We start from the raw sequence: 19,967 nt of genomic DNA on the forward strand, positions 1-19,967 counted from the left end.
GACCTAAAGTGCTGATAAATACCTAAATCTATCGCTCCTAATGTTCCCATCTCATTGTGCTATAGTAAAAAATAAAAGTGGAGGCACACATGTCAAACATATCCATAATTAACAAAAACACAGCTAGAAGATGCAAGCCAACAGCATTATAGTAATAATTTTATTGGTGAACCTCAGTAGCCTCCCATCATGGTATATGTGATTGAGCATAAAGAAGTCCAAATAATAGCCAAATTGTAAACCTCTACATACCCTCACATTGCTTTAGTTTTATTTAAGCATCAAAAAGTCCAACAGTTGGACAAATCCTACCAGCTAAGTAGCTTAGTGATAGGAAACATTTGCAGATTATTTTGTTGTCTATTAAAGCTCTAGCTATCTGTCTTTGTAAGAGGTACACATATGTAGCATTCTCAGGGCTCTCTGTTTAGAACTTTGGAAGGCATACAGGTTGGTTAGGAAGAGCAGAGTAGGCAAGAACCATCAGAGGGTGAAAGTTCCATCAAAGAAACCTGGAACTTTATACTGAATGGTCAAATAACATTGCATTAAGCTTTGAGTACCTACCAAACATATAATTTTTATAAATTTATAAATGCTGTTTTACAATTCAAACATTGCATTTCAAGTCATTGTTTTTGTAGAGTCAAATCTACAAAGTACAAAACCCGGGGCTGTTTTTGTAAATCAGGGAAAGGTGTTAATTATATTATTGTAACTGTGTTATTAAATCTGTGCATAATTTCATAATTTGTTACAAGTGAAATGTGACAAAAGCAGAACTGGGAGTTATTAGTTCATGTTAGATTTGCGTGAACAAGGTGCAGATCTATGAGCTACAACCCAGCCATATTATTATCTTAATTAGTATGTGACAAGTCATTAATTATGGTGGCTATTAAAGCAGAACTCCAGCAAAACTTACAAGATATTATTAACCCATTAAAAGATCAAATAGGAAAACCCATTACTGCTGAATTATTTAATATCCTGAGATTTAATACGGAATACTTTTTTCTGCCACCAAACAGTCTCATGGCCAGCATTTTTCAACCCACTTCCTTTGAGCCCAGGTTCTCCTGAATCTGACCTAGACAGTTAATGAACAGTGAAAGGAAGTCAGTAATGAGCTCATCTCTCTTTCTCTCTGGTTCTTGTTTTCACTGATCGGCTACTGCTTCTTCCTTGTTGTACAAGGTTGATAACTGGTAAAAGTCAAGTAATGACATTGCTTACATTGAAAAACACATTTAACTTTTCCTCCTCTCACCCTGATACCCCCCGAAAAGGTTTAAAAAATTATTAGCTCCACTCCTGGTTTGTTAGGCTTGATTGGATATTAAGGGATTTTGTGTTACACTTGAAACATTTAATAAGTACAGAACTTCGTTATAGGGGCAAAAAAGTTAAAACTATGAGCAGTCAGGTTCTTTATCGCAGAAGAGACAGGCTATGTCTCTTGTGCAATAAAACAAACATACCTGTCTGTCTGCAATTATTTAATAAATGTGCCGCTCATCACTCCTTTGTCAAGGTCTTCACCCGGTCATCCTCTGGGTTAGGAATCTTAAAGCATCTCGATTGATCAGGCCATAATTATGTAATTCACAAACATATAAAGAGGGGTTTGTTCAATCCCAGCAGCCAGCTATGCCTGGATCATACACTGAGACACTTACATACACTGTGCAATATAAAGAAGAACAGGCAGGTAAGTTTGTTTTTTATCCTGTCCCTTCTGCAAAAAAGAACCGGCCTGCTCCCAAATGTAAAATATTTAGATTTAGTTCCAATTTTCCAGTGATTTTTTTATATGTGCCTAGTGTTCATCCTCAAGTAAAAGGGGTGTCTGAAGCGTAGTATACAGCCAAAATTCTGGCACATGCAAGATTTAGATGATAATCTACCAGTTATGTATAACAACATAAATGTTAAATCTCAGTGATATGACAATGGAATTTGTAAAGTGCTGCGTAATATGTTGGCGCTAATAATAATAATAAATATAACCTCACCTTTCAGCGTAGCTTTACTTTCATCAGGTTCTCCTGATATGTTGATAATCAGGAAACGAGATTCAGATCGATTTTAGAACAATAAAAGTGGGAGAAATGTCAGTGTTATAAAACTCAGACTTTTCTTGAGGCTGCACTGTATGTTTACAATCACAAATTGTTTGACTGCATATAAAGTAATTAACCTCTGCTTGGTAAGCTGTTACTGATCCTCCTGAGAATAGCAGCTGTCAGATGGATTATGGATTAACAGTACTGATTGCACTACAAAACTATGGTATGGGGTGCTGTAGAAAAAAAATGGGACCTCTGTCATTTTTGCTACCACAGAACAGTTTTGGATTGTGTTGAATGATTCCTGAAATAGCTGGATAGGGCTGGGTTTAGCATATAAAACAGCCCTGGCATGTAAAGCATGCTAGCACACAGCTGGGTCTATTATAACAAATTGGCAAGGTTGGTGGAGTGGTAATGCCAGATGGGAACCATTGTGGTGGCCAACTGCAGAATTTGTGCAGGCTTTGGAGTTTACAATTTGTTGTAAGTTGGCTGGATGCTCCACAGGAGCTAATGCCAGTCCCCAAATACTCAGATATACCAGTGTTTATGGCACAAGACACGTGATCGGTGCAAGCCTGCAATGTCAGGTCATTGGATACTCACACAATTTTTTCAAAGCCAGTGTCACTGACCAACCAATATACATTTAGTGTAAACAAATAATAAAAAGTTCAAGTGAAACAAGCTTTCTCTCGGTAATATACGGCTGCTTTAGATAATGCCACAGGAGAAACTTTTGAGAGAATCACCCTTCCACCTGTTACAGAATTCAGTTAAGGCATTATTGCAGTTGTGGGAAAAACAGCCTTGGGACCTCTGACTGAAACAACATCTCACAGAATTTGAGGCCCTTTCTTTGGTGATTGTGGGTTATAGAGATTTCCTATCCTGGCTCTCCCCATATTGTGCTGACATGTTCACCTTATTGGGTAATTTGTGATATAAACACTGGAATCATTTTATACTGTACACAATTTGATGTTTCTCCTGAGGAAGCTTTATTAGTGAAACGTGTTGAGTAATGCTTAATAATGTATATGCATTACTGTAAAGAAAAACACATGCAAGATAATCATTGCTAAAGTCAACATTGTTGTCTGATTTGATTGTATTTTATTGTTTTGTATGATTGAATAAAAAGTAATTTTAATAGTACTATGAACCTCAGAAGTTCTGTTACCTGAAATTTTCCAAGTTGTAACTATTTGGGATGTAGTAACATTTGGGCCTATGATACTTACCAATCAATGGCATGGAGGCCAGCAGGAAAAATAAGTAAAAACTGCCAGGGTCCCAGAAGACTGAATGCCTTACAGAAAGGGATCATTCTTTTAAGGTATAAAAATAACCTATTAATCTGCTGATTCTTGAAAAATGTGTATTTAGGACAAAAAGAGCAGTGAATGAACATAAGATCATTCTCGTGAGCTGATTATGGTTAGATTCAAGAAATGTTTTCTGCAAAAAAGCGATGGATTCGTGAAAAAGCTGAAGCGCAGATTAAAAGGAGTCTAATGCTGTAATGGAATGTAATAGACATTGGGTTATCGTGAATATAAAAAGGCCATCAGTCAAGTGAGACCGGAGCTATTATATTCTGCACAAAAGGGCAGCCTGCGTGGGCTGAGCGCTCCTTATCGGCTCCTATATTCAGTGTTTATATTAGAGCGTGAATTGCTCCAGGAGCTTGCATGAGATTGTACATCCAGTTAAAATACTGATTTGTTCTGCAGATTTTCCTTTGAATACTGAGAGGCAGCCATATATAACACTTACTATTTTTACCACTCTACCTTGCCAGGCAAGCCATGTAGCCTAACATATAACATAAAGGACACTTAGAACCATTCTTGTAGGGGTATAGCTTAGCGCCACATGGACCCAAGTTCAGAATAGACCCCCGGTCTTAATAAAAATCATTGGAATGTTACATTTATCGATTATTAAATCAGGTTTCCAAAGAAAGCCAGAAATATTTTTTTTTAGATAAATCTCAAACCCATTGCCTCTCTTTGTAGTTTTTTCTACAGGGAAAAATCTAACTAAGAGTGAACGGTAAATTATAAAATATGTATAATAAAGTAAAAGAATGTAAAAACCTTAATAATTTAAACTATGTACTCATTATTGATAAATAAAGGGGAATGACAAATATATACGAGCCCCAGGACTCCATGGGGACAGTACTACCCACTTTACCCATTAAAATTATGCATTTTATTTACAAATAATCAATATACATAAAACTTGTATATACAATATATAGACAGAGTAAAGGGTATAATTTATGTCTCTTTGGGGAGTTTTTTATTCACTCCCTGATCGGAGACAGAACAAAAAGTGAGAAGAAATCTTTACAAAGTGGTGGATCAGTTACTGTCATTGAAACACTTGGGCCTGAAAGATTCTTCACCAGGGGATGTTTCAGTGATCGTCAGAGTAATAAAATTCCTCCAAAGATTCCTAGGGGTTCCATGGGCCATGAGCAATTTGGACCACTCTGGTAAACTTTCATTGACACCAATGATTTTTTGGCTATCTCCACCATTCTTTCCACTAGCCAGCAATGAAGGAGACATTCTTTTCAATGGCTGCCATGCTGATATGCTGTGAGCTGTGGCTATAGTCATTATAGCAGGGATTCCCTGAGAACCAAGAAAAAAATGTAAGGGTTCCCCCATGTTAAAAAGGTTGAGAAAAGCTTTCCTAGGCAGTTACCACCAGAACAAGTGCCTCATTGAATGAAATTACCTATTTTGTTGCCTGTATTCATCATCTGCATGATTAGGACAAACATAGATCTATACTGAAAAAAAAGGACAGGCATTGATGAACCATTTAGTCTATTTCTGTCATAATTATTCTATTATTATTATAAATAATAATAATAATAAACAGGATCTATATAGTGTAAACATATTACACAGACAAATACAGACAGTGACACACAAGGAGAGAACCCTGCCCCGAAGAGCTTACAATCTAAGAGGTGAGGGAAGTAACACACAATTCTATGTTTCTATCTGAATATATTACTCTTTCTGTGCTAGTGACAACTGCATCATTTCGGATTCCCATAACTTTCTGGCAAAAGTCTTTAAGACTAATATTATTTAAGAGGGTGAATCTGCCCAGTGAGAACAAAGACACCAGAACCTGACCTAGGTGTTTTATCTAAGGCTTTTTTTGGTATTTATTACTTTTGTTCTGATTTAGTAACTTCTTACCAAGGGCACACATGCACATTCCTTTGTACTCCTCTATGCTGGTACTTTATCTTTGTTTAGTGTCCATGCATCTCAATTCTAATCAGAGACCTAGATCTCTTCTCTGATGTAGGAACTCTCATCCCATTAGGGTTCTAGTAAGGACAAGGTATAAAAAATACAAACATTACAAATTTGCATTTAAACTCTGGGTGCACAGTCTGGTGACTGGGTGGATTTAAAATCATTTTTTGCAAATGACTATCCTACTACCCAACCTGTATAGATAGATAGCTTGTAAATGTTGTTTAAAAATATGATGATAAAAATCTGTTATTATGTTACAGTGAACAGTATTAGGACTGAAGGATTTAGGAGATGTAACACTGCTGCTTGCAGAATCTTTCGATAATAAGCTGTTGCAATACATTTATAGGCTTCAAAACTTCCTGCATGATGCAAGCTAATGAAAATAATCAAAATATCACCTTATGCACCTATCTATATATTTATATTATACTTAACAGCAGCCCATAGAAGAAATGATTGCCTTCCTATTTAACTTCAGCCAAAGCATAGGCGCAGTTATTCCATTTACTATGATCTACTATTGTCTACTATTACTAATAGTCTAATTAAATGTAACTCTCCCTTTAAGTAAGGCTATGTACACATGGTCGATTTTTGTCATTGGAAAGGATCTTTCACGATTGTTATCAACGACAAACGATTGAAAGATGAAAGAACAAGCGTTGTACATACAATGCAATGAACAGATGCTCGAAGGAATGATCAGATCAATATTCAAAGACTCTGAAAACTGTACACACATGTAATACCTCTACACTTCCAAAAAAAGAAAATAAAATGATCAAAAGTATTTCAATATAGATAGGGAACTGAAGATTACACACACATATAAATATAGGATAAATGAAGATCACACAAGTATAAAATGGGTAGGTGATAATATAAAGCTGAACCTAGTTTTTGAATGTGTTATCAGTATTGTAAATACAGATAGAGTATACCGTCTATATAACTGCTGATTTCCTGTAAAAAGATACCCAATATCATCACAGGCTAATATTCAATACCGTGCTGTGTGATGCATTGATAGGAAATTTAATATACAGCTACAGTTAAACTTAGAAAAGGTTTGCACTTTGAGTAGAATGAGTGAGATACATTTTTGGACTTTACATATTGCTTATGTCTCTGTTAAGGAGAATATATCATTCTGTCATCTGGGAAGGTTACTCTTCTACTAACCCAATGCTCTGATGAATATATAAGAATTCTAATATGTACATTTCATAAACATAACATGTCATTAAAAAATTCCTCTTTCATGCATCTTCAGGTCTGCAATAAAACTGATGCCAGTAAAAACAAAAGTTCACCACTGTGCCTTAAATAATAACTGAGATTCATTTAGATGAATCTGATTTTTTTAGTATATTTAATGCCTAGTTTAATAAATTGTTTTATTGCAGATTGGTCTGGCTTTAATGTAACCTAAAAGTCTTTATATTTCCCATATGCATTGTTTCTCTATGGCGTACTTCTGTCTGACACTTATCTCTGAGAGTTGCAATAAAGTTATAATGGCCCCAGCAACCATTTAGTTGTCTGAGATAAAGTTTGGGGTGTGTACTGATTCCCAATGCCAAACAGGAAAAGTACATGTGGTTAGAAAGACACAGCTTCGTGGTAGAAGAAAGTGGAGAAAAAGTAACCCGAGTGGGATTTCCACTTTCTGTTGCGTCCCCCAGATCACAAAGTGAAGGGAAAAGTGAAATACAATAGTAATGGTGTAAATGACTTTTTCTCTCTGTTCCAAAAGAACACTAAATCAACAGTGTATACCAGTCCCAAAGATAATATTGTAACAAAGAGGGACATTTAAAGACATAAAACATTTACAGTATTTCAGGAAGCAAAATAATACAGTGATAGGTCACATCAAGAACAATTTCCATGGTTCTCGATTCCCGACACATTTTGCCATTAGGCTTCTTGAGGGGAGGTTGAGACATGGAGCACCCAGTTTTTGTGAGTTTTGGATGCGCTCGAGTTGTAATAAATCTTTCATTATTGTTGGAGGACATGTCTAAGGTCCACAATTAAAAGCCGGACATCTTTTTGGGCAAAGAAGAGGGGAAGGAAGAAGAAAGATGGGTGACAACTCTCCCACCCAAACGTGTATCAAGTTGGGGTCAGAAATTGCTGCCATGGGACTTGGGCATCAAACACCCAAGCTAACAAAAGTGAAACAGTCAGCGGCAAAAACCACAGTATTTTTACATCATTGGCAGGGACATTGAGTCTGATTTATTAAAGCTTTCCAAGGCTGGGGAGAATATACTTTCATCAGTGAAGCTGGGTGAACCAGCAAACCTAGAATGGATCTGCTCCAGAAATCAAAACATTTGCTAACAAACAACTAATGACTTTTAGGAAGTCCATTCCAGTTTTGCTTGATCACCCAGCTTCACTGATGAAAGTGTATTCTCTCCAGCCTTGAAGAGGTTTATTAAATCAGAGCCACTGTCTGCAGGTAGTAATAATGTTCTCCAAGATTTAAAATATGATCTTCCCACATACTCAAAACATAAAATGATATTCATGGGTTAGGGAACATATGGCTGCAGTTATATTGCATGCAGCACAAAATGTCGCTGACAGTGGTGCTGCTGCCGGGGCCACGGGTCATGATGTGCTGGGTGTTCTGAGTCCTATGGAAGAAAAGCACTTCACAAATGTTCATTCATTCATTTATTCACAGGGTTTTCATCAGACTTCTCTAAACCTCAGATCAAGTATTGTTAATCCAGATTAAGTTTATTGACCATTTGCCAAGACCTCATAAATGTTAACTGCTGGAAATAATAACAGGGAGGCTTGTAGGCTATGAAAAGCATAGTTCATCTACAGCTAATGCATTTAGCGCTTCTGAAAGGACCTGTCATATTATCCTATCTGAAGGGATTAGAAGATCCATAAATATCACTGTCATTTATCTCAGACCATCCTTCCTGTGATAGAATTTTTATCTTTACCTGAGCTGATAGGGCCCAATGTTACCTAGGTGGATGAGCTTGGCACTAACAATAATTTGTGTTTTAATCTGTGTAATATTCTATTATTGATTCTATGGAAAAGACCTTCAGATTTAAACATGGGTTTCATAGTGCATGATCGGCCATGCAACTTCATAAACATCACAATAATACAGGCATTACTTGCCCGGAGAAGAAGCCTGGCATTCATATGCCAGTTTGGGTAAGTCACATTGTTGGCATTTAGAATAAAATGAGAGTTTATCTGTTTTTTTTACCAAGCTGGAAAAATCAATGCTATGTATCTGTTCCAGTAAGTAAGATTTGTAACCAATGGAGCTGTTAAAAGGAATGCAGTTGAATTAGTGGACAGTATTTCCTGAATTTTTAAATGTTTGTGCAAAATATTATGTAAAATAATTGTGTGATAAATAATTTATACCGGTAAATAATTCCAGAATACAAATAATCAACATAGAACTGTGGGCCATAGCTTCCAATAAGTTTTCACTGAACCTTTTCGATTGTAAGACTTTCTGGGCAGGGTCCTCCTGTGTCATTGTTTGTAGCTGTCTGTCATTTCTAACCCCTATTTATTGTACAGCGCTACATAATATGTTGGTGCTATATAAATACTGTTTATAAATATTATTAATATTACCCAAGCAATTTGATTGGTTGTTTTGGCAACTGTCCCACTTTTTCTCCAACATTTCCATCAACTAAAAAGCCACTGGGTCTGTTTGTGTATTTCAAGAACACATGGGACAGTGTAAAACCTACTGCTCTGATAAATCCATCTTGTAGATAAAACCGTGCATTAGTTGGTAATGTGTGGTTTCAGAATGATGTGAGTGTTTAAGCTTTGTTAATGTGATGGAACATTTTCCTCTCTTTCAGAAATATCGGCAGTACATGGCTAGCTTCCTGGCTCCCCCATACGGTGTTCTCGAGACTGGTTCTAATGACAGTAAGTAAATGTGATGTTTTACTGAGCTTGTCATATTGCTACACTGCAGAGTATTTGATATTTAGATGGAATAGTTGCAAGTTAGATGAAGTGCTAAATAAACTGCAGTTCCCAAGTGTGTCAGCTGTTATCCAAAGCATGTAATGAAAGCATTTGGTTAACCGAAGTTGTATAATAAAAATGACAGACAAGTTATAGATTGGCCTGCCATCCGTATCTTGATTCTGTATCCTAAGATACTGCAAATGTATTAGGTCCATCATCATAATGAGGAAATGGCTCTGAAGCTTACCTGTCTAATAAAGATGAACTAAACTCAAAAAGAAGAGATTTGTTATGTTATATAGGAAATGGATTATTGCATGACAGTGCTTTCCTGGTGATTGTGCCTAGGCACTCCGGTACCTGAGGTTCAGATGAAACTGAAAATAGGTGAAAACACCACAATAAGGACACTAACAGAATTTTAAACCTGTCAGAGGTTCTAGCCTTCCCTTAGTATCTAGAACAATGAAAAAATATTTTATCCTTAAAAACTAAGTAGAATTATATACTTTTTGTAATTATATTTTTAGGATTATCTGACAAGGAAAACATGAACAGCTCCATGTGTTCAGGATCCAAGAACTGCAGCAAGGTAAAAAAAAATTGCATCCCCCTCAGAATCAAATACACAAAAATTGTGTTAACTGTAAGGTAGAGGAAAACTCTGGTATTTTGTAATACAATCTCTAATTATTTTTTGGGATATAATCCAGTTTGAAAACACATCTTCCGGCACACAGTGAGCTTTGTTCTACCCATGTATAACACACATGTTGGGCTGCAGGCTATAACAACACAAACAACAAATGAAATGGTAACTAAATATGCCCTGCAACACAACAATGCAAAAATTACCTGACCCAAAGTTCTGTTATAAGTGAGATGTCTATATATGTCTATAAGTGAGATGTCTATTTAGTATACAACAGAAATGTCACTAACATGTCAAAAGTTCATTGTGTGGGTGGAAAGAAAAGACATATTATTATTAATAGTATTATTCTTAGTAGTATTTTTATTAATATTAATAAACAGTATTTATATACCCCCAACATATTACACATACCGATACAGAGAGTAACACAGGAGGAAGAGAGGACTCTGTCCTAAAGAGCTTACAATCTAAGAGGTGGGGAAGCAGCACACAATAGGAGGGGAGATATGGAACGGTGGGTAAGTAGTGAGAGTTTAAGAGACAGAAGAAGATGGGTAGGCAAGTTTGAAAAGATGGGTTTTAAGTGCCCTTTAAATAAGCAGAAAGTAGAAGCAAGCCGAATAGGACGAGAAAACCATTCCAGAGAGTTGGGACAGCTCTAGAAAAGTCTTGGAGCCGTGCGTGTGAGGAGGCTATAAGTGAGGAAGTCAGTAGTATGTCATTGGAAAAGCAAAGAGATTGGCTGGGGGAGTATTTTTCTATCAGGACAGAAAGGTAAGTGGGACAAGAACTGCGGAGGGATTTCAAGGCAAAGCACAAACAAACAAAATATTAAACTAAGAAAATTCATTAGGCAATAATTGCAAATGTTGTTGACTACTTTAGTTTACATTTGACACAGATCACGTTACCTACCTCTAAACAGAACTAACCGTATTCCACTCCCAACACTTGTACATACATGGATGTTTCTGCATACCTTGGTTGTAACATACTTAAATGCTGAGTTGCTGCCATGTGATTGGCTGATTAGATATTTGTGTTAACAAGCAGTTGAAAAGGTGTATCTAATAAAGTGGCCAGTGAGCGTGTCTTATATTCACGCATCACCAATCACAGTGTGTGTTGTAATTTAAATTGCCATGGCGAACCCCCCTGTGGACATAATCCATCCACAGAACCTTTTTTAATTTAAATTTTGTATTGTGTAGAGGGACTGGCCTTGTATCCTGTATTTTGTATATATTTGTACTGCAGGCAGCTTGTAGTAGGTGGTCCATCTGGGTACCCCCTACAGCCCTTTCCTCTGCACAAAATTATGCAGCTTAGTGATGTTGTCATCCAATGGTTTGAAAAAGGATTTGTACCATAAAAATATTTATTCTTTGTGGCTGCTGAGAAAAAATATGGAGATGTTTTTGTGGCTGGAGTTCAGCTTTAAATATTTTTACACCTGTTTCTACACAGAGCTTAGGTACATTGAAAAAATAAAAATAGTTTTGTGCTAGCTAGCCATGCTAGTTCTGATTGATAAAAATGACATTTCTGGCAATATATCCATCCAAACAAACATGCACTTTAGTGTGTTATTTTTGATGTATAATCAATTCAGAAAGGTGCATTTTAAATGTTGCGAGAAGTGGAAGAAAATCAACCTTGTTTAAGACTCTTGTATTTGTCTGTGGTTATTTTTAATCCAAGAATGCTTTTGAGCACTTAAAAAATTTAGCAGCAACAAAACAAAAAAAGCAGACAAACCTTCAGAGACCACGCGTCTGTCTGTGTACAGCTTCATACTAGACTGGATAGGGCTGGCGGTGACCATCTGACCATGACCAAAGAACAGAGAAATGTTACCTGCTGCAGACAGCACTCATGTTTAAATCTTTTTATTTTCCTTTTTTTACTTGCACATCATCATTATAATAAAGTAATAAAAATATTATATTAGGGAGCTTGATAAAGAGAAAAATAATCATTAATAGCTACTTGTATGTTATGTTAAGGCTTTTTATATAGAAATGTGCTTAATAGAATAAATTGTACTGGAAAACATTGTGAGAACAAATTGTTTTTCTCTGGGTCCTTGGAATGGAAGTTTTTGGTGGAGGCTTTTGTCAAATGCATGCAATCTGCATTGCATTGTGGTGACGTTTACTTTAAAGAGCACCCTAATGGCCCATGCCAGTTCACCTCCACATGTCTGCATTTTAAAAGGATAACACCGCACAGATGGGGACTACCTGAACACCCAAAAATGTTGTATGACTAGTTTCTTGTCATTTTACAGCACTGTGTAATATGTCAGCACTGTATAAATTCTGTGTAATAATAATTGGACCTGATAGTAAAGGATACATTAGCAATTCAACAAAAAGGGGAATCTTATTAATTCCCAAAAAGAATCTTAGAAAAAGTTGGGGACAGTGGATTGCTATATATGCTTCCCTTTATATTTAGAGAAAAACTAGAGGAAAGAAAAATGACCAGATTTGCCATAGGTGACAATCAAATTGTAGTTCAGTTGCTAAAATTCTTTACATGTGTTTGACTCCATAAGCAGTACTACCTGGATGGAATTTGTGGTTAGCAAGAACTTTTTAATGCTCAGCTGCCCCTGTTGCTCATAGTTATATGGGATCCCAGCAGTCATGTTTTCACTCCCATTTGTCTTGATGCACAGTTTTTACCAAGTGCTATTTTCTAAGTGTTAAATATGCTAGCTCTTTCCTCTGTATTTTTACAGCCTAATGATTTTGAGTTATGTTAACTTTACACTATATTGGCATAAAATGCTTTTCTTCATATCCCATAAACTCATGACTCATAATTTATATACTTAAAGTTTTCACTTTTTTGTTCAGTTTAATTTATATTTTGTTTCTGACTTCACTGCTTTAAACATTTGTTTTCTTCTTATAGATTATGTTTTACATTACCTGTAGATTAGTGTTTTTTTCTGTTGATTTCTAATAATTTATTTTTGTTTTCATGTTCGTTTTGTTTTTTTGGTTATGTCTTATTTTTCAGACCCCACTCACTGAAAACCAAATCTCGATCCGTCAACCTAAAACCATTACAGAGGTAATGGGGTGTCGAGAAGTGTCTAAGGTGCATACTGATTTTATAAAGAAGAGGTTCAAAGTCCATCAAAAGCTAAAAGTTTTATTTTTGGACAGATTGTAATGACATATGGAAATCCCTGTCAGTTTTGGTATTGCTGTTTGTGTCCCAGATGGGGACAGTTAACTTCTCTGACAATGATCACCAGGCTTTAAAATGATAAAAATTAGAACATTTCATAGCTGTCACAGGAATAAGAATAGAGGGATAATTTTCCAATAGGGTCACTTGTTCCAGGTTCTTTTGTGTATAGAAGGGAATTCCTTCCACAGTGGAAAGATTTCTTATATTCTGTTGTTTGTCTGATATCTAATCTGTTCATGTAAGGCCCTGGTCTGGTATGAATGTTCACCTGAAGCCAATCACCCAATATGACTCCACATTCTTCATCTATAGCAAGCCCCTGCTCAATCATGAGAGGCTTGTTGCATTGCTCTTGGACTCCCCGAGGACTTGTGTACACAAAGGATTGCATCTAGAGAACAAGAACCGAATACCAGGAGCGCACAAAACAAGGCCAATGGATCACTAACGGTGACCAAAAGCAGGATGGGAGCAGGACAGGGTCAGAGCCAAAGGTCTTACATAGGAACAATAGAATGAGGAGGTATTGAGGGGTGGGGAGAATTCCTGGTTGAGTCAAAGCATTAAATCAGATATAGTAGAAAACAGCCAAACAAAGCATCCAGGGAGTAGAGCAGAATTGTGGATGAAGTCTGGTAGATTTTGGTCAAGGTGGCAGGCAACTAGAGGTCAGACAGGTCAAGGTTAGCAACCAAGGACAGACCATGAAAGCACATCCTTAGCATGTCCAGGTGCAACTTTATGTGGCTATTGGCTAATCAGAAATCAGGTGGTCATGGCGTGAGGGTAGATGGGTCATTAATGGACCCCTGGCTGCCAAAGGCCAACCAGGGAGAGCGGGTATGGCTTGGGGCAGCTGGGATACTAAGTGACCCTTAGATGCACAAACATCAAACCCATGCAATGGCACAATGGCAGGACAATGCTACTTGAGGACAAACTGTGGATGCATGCATGCTTGTGCTGTGCCACCAGATTCTGAGCAGCAGGGGAGCCACCTTCAGGGACTGGCTGGCTGCATCACTGTTTGGTACTAGAACATGGGACAGGTAAGTTGTTTCTTACAGTTTAATTACATTAAAATAAATCTCCCCAATGGGACAGTCAGCAAAAAATCCAGACATATGTTTAAATCCTGTCCTATTCAAAACTAAAATATAGGCTTAAGATATAATTTAAAGGACCAACTTATCTTTAAATGATACTTAAGTTTGGGTCAGACAATAAAAAATGGAATCATCCATTGGCTTCCTGTATTAGGGACTCCAGGAGTGAGATTTTTGTTTACCCCTCATTTTACAATTGATAATTATCTGCAGAATTATCTACATACGAAACATATGGGTTAATTTTGCCTACTGAAGCAAACTGAGAACTGAAGTTTTAGATTACAGTTATTACAAACATGTGAAGATGTGTGTATCACAAGTGATTGTTCTAGCACAATGTCTGTCTAGATGAGAGGGTTGTGTATAACTATGAGCACTGGTCTACAATCATTGTTTTTTGTCAGTTCATACCTTACAAACTTTTCTTCAAATCAATTTTTTGTCAATTCAGATTTTTGACAATCAAACTTTGTCAATTGCTGTGATATGATGACGAGGTGGAGCCTTCCAATTTAGATACAGGTTTAAGATCTAGTAATAAATGATATGCAACAAAACTTACCAGATTCAATTAACTGATAGCCAATGATAGATACTTTACTTAACCTATTGTTATCTTCCAGAATGGGTATGCGGCTTACCTCTCAGTCTCTGTCTAATACTTATTTTTTTATTTTGCTTCACAACCACAAAGGTCCCATCAGAACGAATTCTCCGAGCTGGGAAAACGTTACGAAATGCGATTCTTTCCCGAGCGCCTCACATGATCAGAGATCGGAAGTATCACCTAAAAACTTACAGGTGAGCTATGCTCATAGATAATATTTTTCTTTACTTTTGCTTTGAAAGTTAAATCCAAAATTCAATGTTAAGTAGAAGTAACAAACTCTTTCCCTGCTGCCCCATATGTATACTTGTGTGGCATGCACATATCACCTAGTGTTGATGATGAACCCAGCTACAAACTTTATGCTCTTGCAATCATGCAATCAGAACTAGTTAGATCCATGCATCTTTTTAAAAGGGAGAATATATTTGTAGGCAAGTGGCATCTATTGGAATAACTGCATTGTAGTCCTTACCAGGGGCAAGGTAAAGGGATGGGGAAAGGGGCAAAGCTTCTACCTGCCTAGGGCCTCATTCTACTTCAATCCTTCTCTTACTATAAAGAATGAGCCATGACTTCCTGTGCCTGTGTATCAACTTCTAGGTTGAGTAACACTCCTCTGTGGAGGATAGTGCTAGGATGAAGGTGAGTATTGCAGAGAAAACTTGAGTTTACCGTGAGGAAATCAGACCTGGTAAATGCTATATAGGCTTTGCTAAAGTGCATGTAGACAGAAAACTGAAAATATAGAGAAAGGCAGAGATGAGCACACTGAAGTGCACGAAAGAAGGTGAAAACAATATTGTAAAAAATGTATTTGTCCTTTAGTAGTATTTTAAGGTTACTATTTACCAAGTGTGCCCAAGTACACCATTTGCCCTATTGGCAACGGTGCACCATGCATCACAGATGTACAAAATAGAGTAAAATGTGAACAATTGTGATGATGTTATCGTCTACTTGCTCTTGCTGTCTCAGGCAATAGTCCACAAAATCCTCCCCCTAAACGGAACCATGGAATATTACAAAGTACTCACAGTATCTCAGAACGGCAACATTGATTATTATTATGTGTGAGTTATTGAAGGGATAAGTTCTACCTCACTAGGCTCAGGGAACATTTCCTGTAAAAGTAATCATTTGTATACTGGCATCTCTCAACCTTCGTCTACATAAAATATTGAAATATTCTTTCCCCTTGTCAGTTCTCATTTGTCTTCATGGCTGCTTAAACAACACAGCTTGGCAGCAAACTTCTTTTGCTCAGTGTTTAGTGAAAAACATGCCCTGGTTTTAAATCTGTGTAATGCTCGATTGCCAGTGCACACATGCACGCATTGTTTTATTATCACAGAATTGAGATTTCTCACTCCTATATACATGTGTTTAAATGAGAGGAAAAAATATTTCCAAAAACATTTGACCCAATAATCACATGATACTGTAAATACTGCTAATGTAAAGTAGGAAGTGGAAAATAGTGTTCAGTTAGCAAAATTAAGGTTAGATTACTAAATAAGGCAAAGCTATGTTCACTTTAAATAAGCTGGGGCAGCACAGTGGCCCAGTGGATAACTTTCTGACCTTTGCAGTGCTGGGTCCCATGTTTGAATCTCAACCAGGGCACTATCTGCATGGAGATTGCAGGTTCTCCCTGTTTGTTTGTGTTTCCCTCGGGTACTCCGGTTTCCTCCCACATTCCAAAAACATGCAGTTAGATTTATTGGCTACCCCCAAAATGACCTTAGACTGCGTTATTGACATATCACTATGGTAGGGACATTATATTGTGGGCCCCTTTGAGGGACAGCTAGTGGATGACTATGGACTTTGTAAAGCGCTGCGTAATATGTTGGTGCTAAATAAATACTGTTTGTGAATATTAATAATAATAACCAAGGAGTCTGATTGGTTATTTTGTCTAATAAAAATAATAATCAATCAAGTACAAGGAAAAGGTCTTCAGTCATCCAACAACCCAATAGTATGGCGGCATTGAGTTAAGTTACCCAATGAACCAGATGTGGGATGCATATAATATATATCAGAAGAGTCTTCTAGAAATCAGTGATAATCAGCATTTTGCTGCCACCAAGGTCCTTTGTTGACCCTTTTGCCCCACTGTAGAGATCAGCCTGGCTTCTATGACTATGCATGGAATTGGGGTCCTTAAGTAAGGATCTAATAGGAGATTAAACTTGGCTTTTTTACACCAACAACTAGAAAATAGTGTGGTTAGAGATTCCTTTAATATTTGACTTTTATCTTTTCTCCATGCAATTATTCTGGGCTGTACTGGTTCAGAAAAAACTGCTTATAGAAAACATTACTGAGGTTTGCTAATATTTGTGTTAGACTGTTCTGCACATTGACATGTTTGTATATCTTTGGCAGGCAATGCTGTGTAGGAACAGAACTGGTTGACTGGCTGATGCAGCAAAGCTCTTGCGTTCATTCCCGGACTCAAGCCGTGGGCATGTGGCAAGTCTTACTGGAGGAGGGGGTGCTAAACCATGGTAAATGCAGCATTATCATCATAATTGGGGTAATATAAATCTATGTGCTAAGAAAGTATAAAGACTGCTAATAATATTAATATTATTATTAATAATAATAATAATAATAATAAAAATAATAAATAGGATTTATATAGCGCCAACATATTACGCAGCGATGTACAATAAATAGGGGTTGCAAATCACAGACAGATACAGACAGTGACACAGAAGGAGGAGAGGACCCTGCCCCGAAGAACTTACAATCTAGGTGGAGAAGATATCACTTCTCTATCAGAAAATGCTAGCTGCCTTGCTGTCATGCTCAATCAGTGCCCTCAATACTTTGTAAGTTACTAACTCACAAAGTATTGTCACAAAAGAAAGCCAAACAGCTGGGCTTTTTAGAGAAAAATTATTAATGGTCCCTGATGATTTATTTTTCTAGTACAGGGTTCCATTAATATCAGAGGAATAACAAATCAGAAATTGTACTATATTTTTACTCCTCTGAGACCTGAAATCTGATTGGTTACAATGTCTGAATTATTAGAACACTGCATTAACAAATGCAATTGGCCAAATGTATACTAAAAGTTTTAAAATAAAAATGAATCACAACCAGTTGTTAAAACATTTGTCATATATATATATATATATATATATATATATATGACCTTATAATTAAAATACTAGAGATTAGGTTCAGGAACACATATTCTGAATGCGTCACTTTAAGTGATTCCCCTTACATACACATTTAAACAGATTTATTTGCTGACTTTAACAGATTTATTTTCAGATCACTGAACATGGAGTGAACATCTTGTTGTCAACGCTCCAGTTCTTTTCCAGGTTGTGATTTGTGAATAAACTATGCCCTCTGCTGGCTGCAACAGTTATCCAATAGTGGTAATGATACTGATTATATATAGCATTATGTATTGGTTATATTATTCCACTGGTGTCATAAATATATCCTGAAAGCTGTGCAGTGTCATTGAAAGTCGTTTTAAAATGTTCAGAACTATGTGATATACATATACATCTTGTATCTATTTTATTTTTTGTAAGTTTAATTCTTTTTTTTTTTATTATGTCACAGCAGGCAGCTCGCACTGCACATTGGTTGTGCTGCTTATTTTGTACTCATACCAAGAGCAGTTTCTGGGGAGCCAATTACCCTAACCTAGCCAAATAACCTAACTACATGTTATTTGATATGTGGGGAAACCAGGGTGCCTGGAATAAACCCATGCAAATTTGGGGAGAACACTCAAGACTTTATTTTTAATATATGACATATATGTATAATAAATAAATATATAATAAAATGCAAGTAACCTGTGTTTCCTGAAAATGCTCGTTGTCTGACCTTCATGGTAATTTTTCCAGTGACTTAGATCAACTATGCAAGGATAAGAGATCTGACCACATTCTGGCACTCTAATCTTCATGACTGTTTTGGGTCAGTGATTCATAAAGTATTGAAGTCATTGGATTAGCATGACAGCTTGGGAACTAGGAATGTCAAAAATGAGTCTGCCCCCATATTCCCCTATATATTTGATTAAAATGTGAAAGATTCCTAGAAGATTTTATTACAGCAACTGCATAAATCAGGTCCTATATTGTTAGATGTATAAAGCAAATTAAAAGACACATGGATCGTCCTTCAGTATAATGAATAAGTGGCATGCATGATGGCAAAATTGGAGGCCTGGGTTTAGTTCTCAAAAATATCACCTGCACAGAGGATGTATATTCTAAAGGACTTTTTGGGTGAGGGGGGGCGGGGGATTCTTATCAACATTTTTTAATCATTACTCCTATTTTTTTTAGTTGACCAGGAATACTACTTCCAAGACAAGTACTTGTTTTATCGTTTTTTGGACGATGAACATGATGATGTGCCTATGCCAACCGATGAGGAGAAGAGGGAAAGTGAGGAGGAGCTCCAGGAAACCTTACTGGTATTGTCCCAGATCGGGCCTGACGCTCACATGAGAATGATCCTTCGAAAACCGTAATTTCTTTTTCTAATTGTACATTATGTATTTTGTAGTCCATATCCATTGTCAGCTAATGTCCAGGTTCTGTGAGCTAGCTGTAGGCACACAACTTTGGTGCCCAAAGTAACCCTTCTCTGTTACAATCAGTTTGTTCAGGGACAGACATAGGGAGGCACAAAGGCCCCCGATCCTCCACATACAAGGGGCCCACTGTTAGCTACCTACCCCACTGAGCTTGTTATATGGAATATTTTCTCACCTTTACATGTTGGCTTAGAATACCAGGACAAGGTGTAAAAAGGTTTATATAGGAGAACTGTACTACCAATGATGGCATGATGACATGTGGCCGATAGCTATGCCTTATCCTTATCAAGCCTAATTTTTTACCAATCAGTTGGAGCTATATGTCAAATTGTTTACTTTCATTACTAAGCAGGGGCATAGCACACAGATCAAGATAGTAAGTGACTTGCACAATTTTACCTGTTGCTTCCTGTTGGCCTTCCAGTTTTTACAAAATG

At 36.8% G+C, this 19,967-nt stretch overlaps 1 protein-coding gene across 6 annotated transcripts in view; it reads left to right on the plus strand.

Annotated features, from left to right (window-relative positions):
• The window catches only part of RAPGEF4 (Rap guanine nucleotide exchange factor 4), a 169,480-nt gene that overhangs the window by 83,924 nt on the left and 65,589 nt on the right, over nt 1-19,967 (plus strand). For 3 of the 6 annotated variants that reach the window (XM_072418341.1, XM_072418342.1, XM_072418346.1), the window contains 6 exons: nt 9,244-9,313; nt 9,889-9,950; nt 13,044-13,124; nt 15,024-15,130; nt 17,331-17,452; nt 19,274-19,457. In XM_072418341.1, coding sequence (XP_072274442.1) covers nt 9,244-9,313; nt 9,889-9,950; nt 13,044-13,124; nt 15,024-15,130; nt 17,331-17,452; nt 19,274-19,457 — 626 coding nt within the window. Of the gene's footprint in view, nt 1-8,386; nt 8,567-9,243; nt 9,314-9,888; nt 9,951-13,043; nt 13,125-15,023; nt 15,131-17,330; nt 17,453-19,273; nt 19,458-19,967 lie in introns of those variants that run through there. The other 3 variants (XM_072418345.1, XM_072418343.1, XM_072418344.1) reach the window with 3 other exon arrangements.

The sequence above is a fragment of the Pyxicephalus adspersus genome, chromosome 7, assembly GCF_032062135.1.
Source record: "Pyxicephalus adspersus chromosome 7, UCB_Pads_2.0, whole genome shotgun sequence".
Classification (NCBI taxonomy): domain Eukaryota; kingdom Metazoa; phylum Chordata; class Amphibia; order Anura; family Pyxicephalidae; genus Pyxicephalus; species Pyxicephalus adspersus.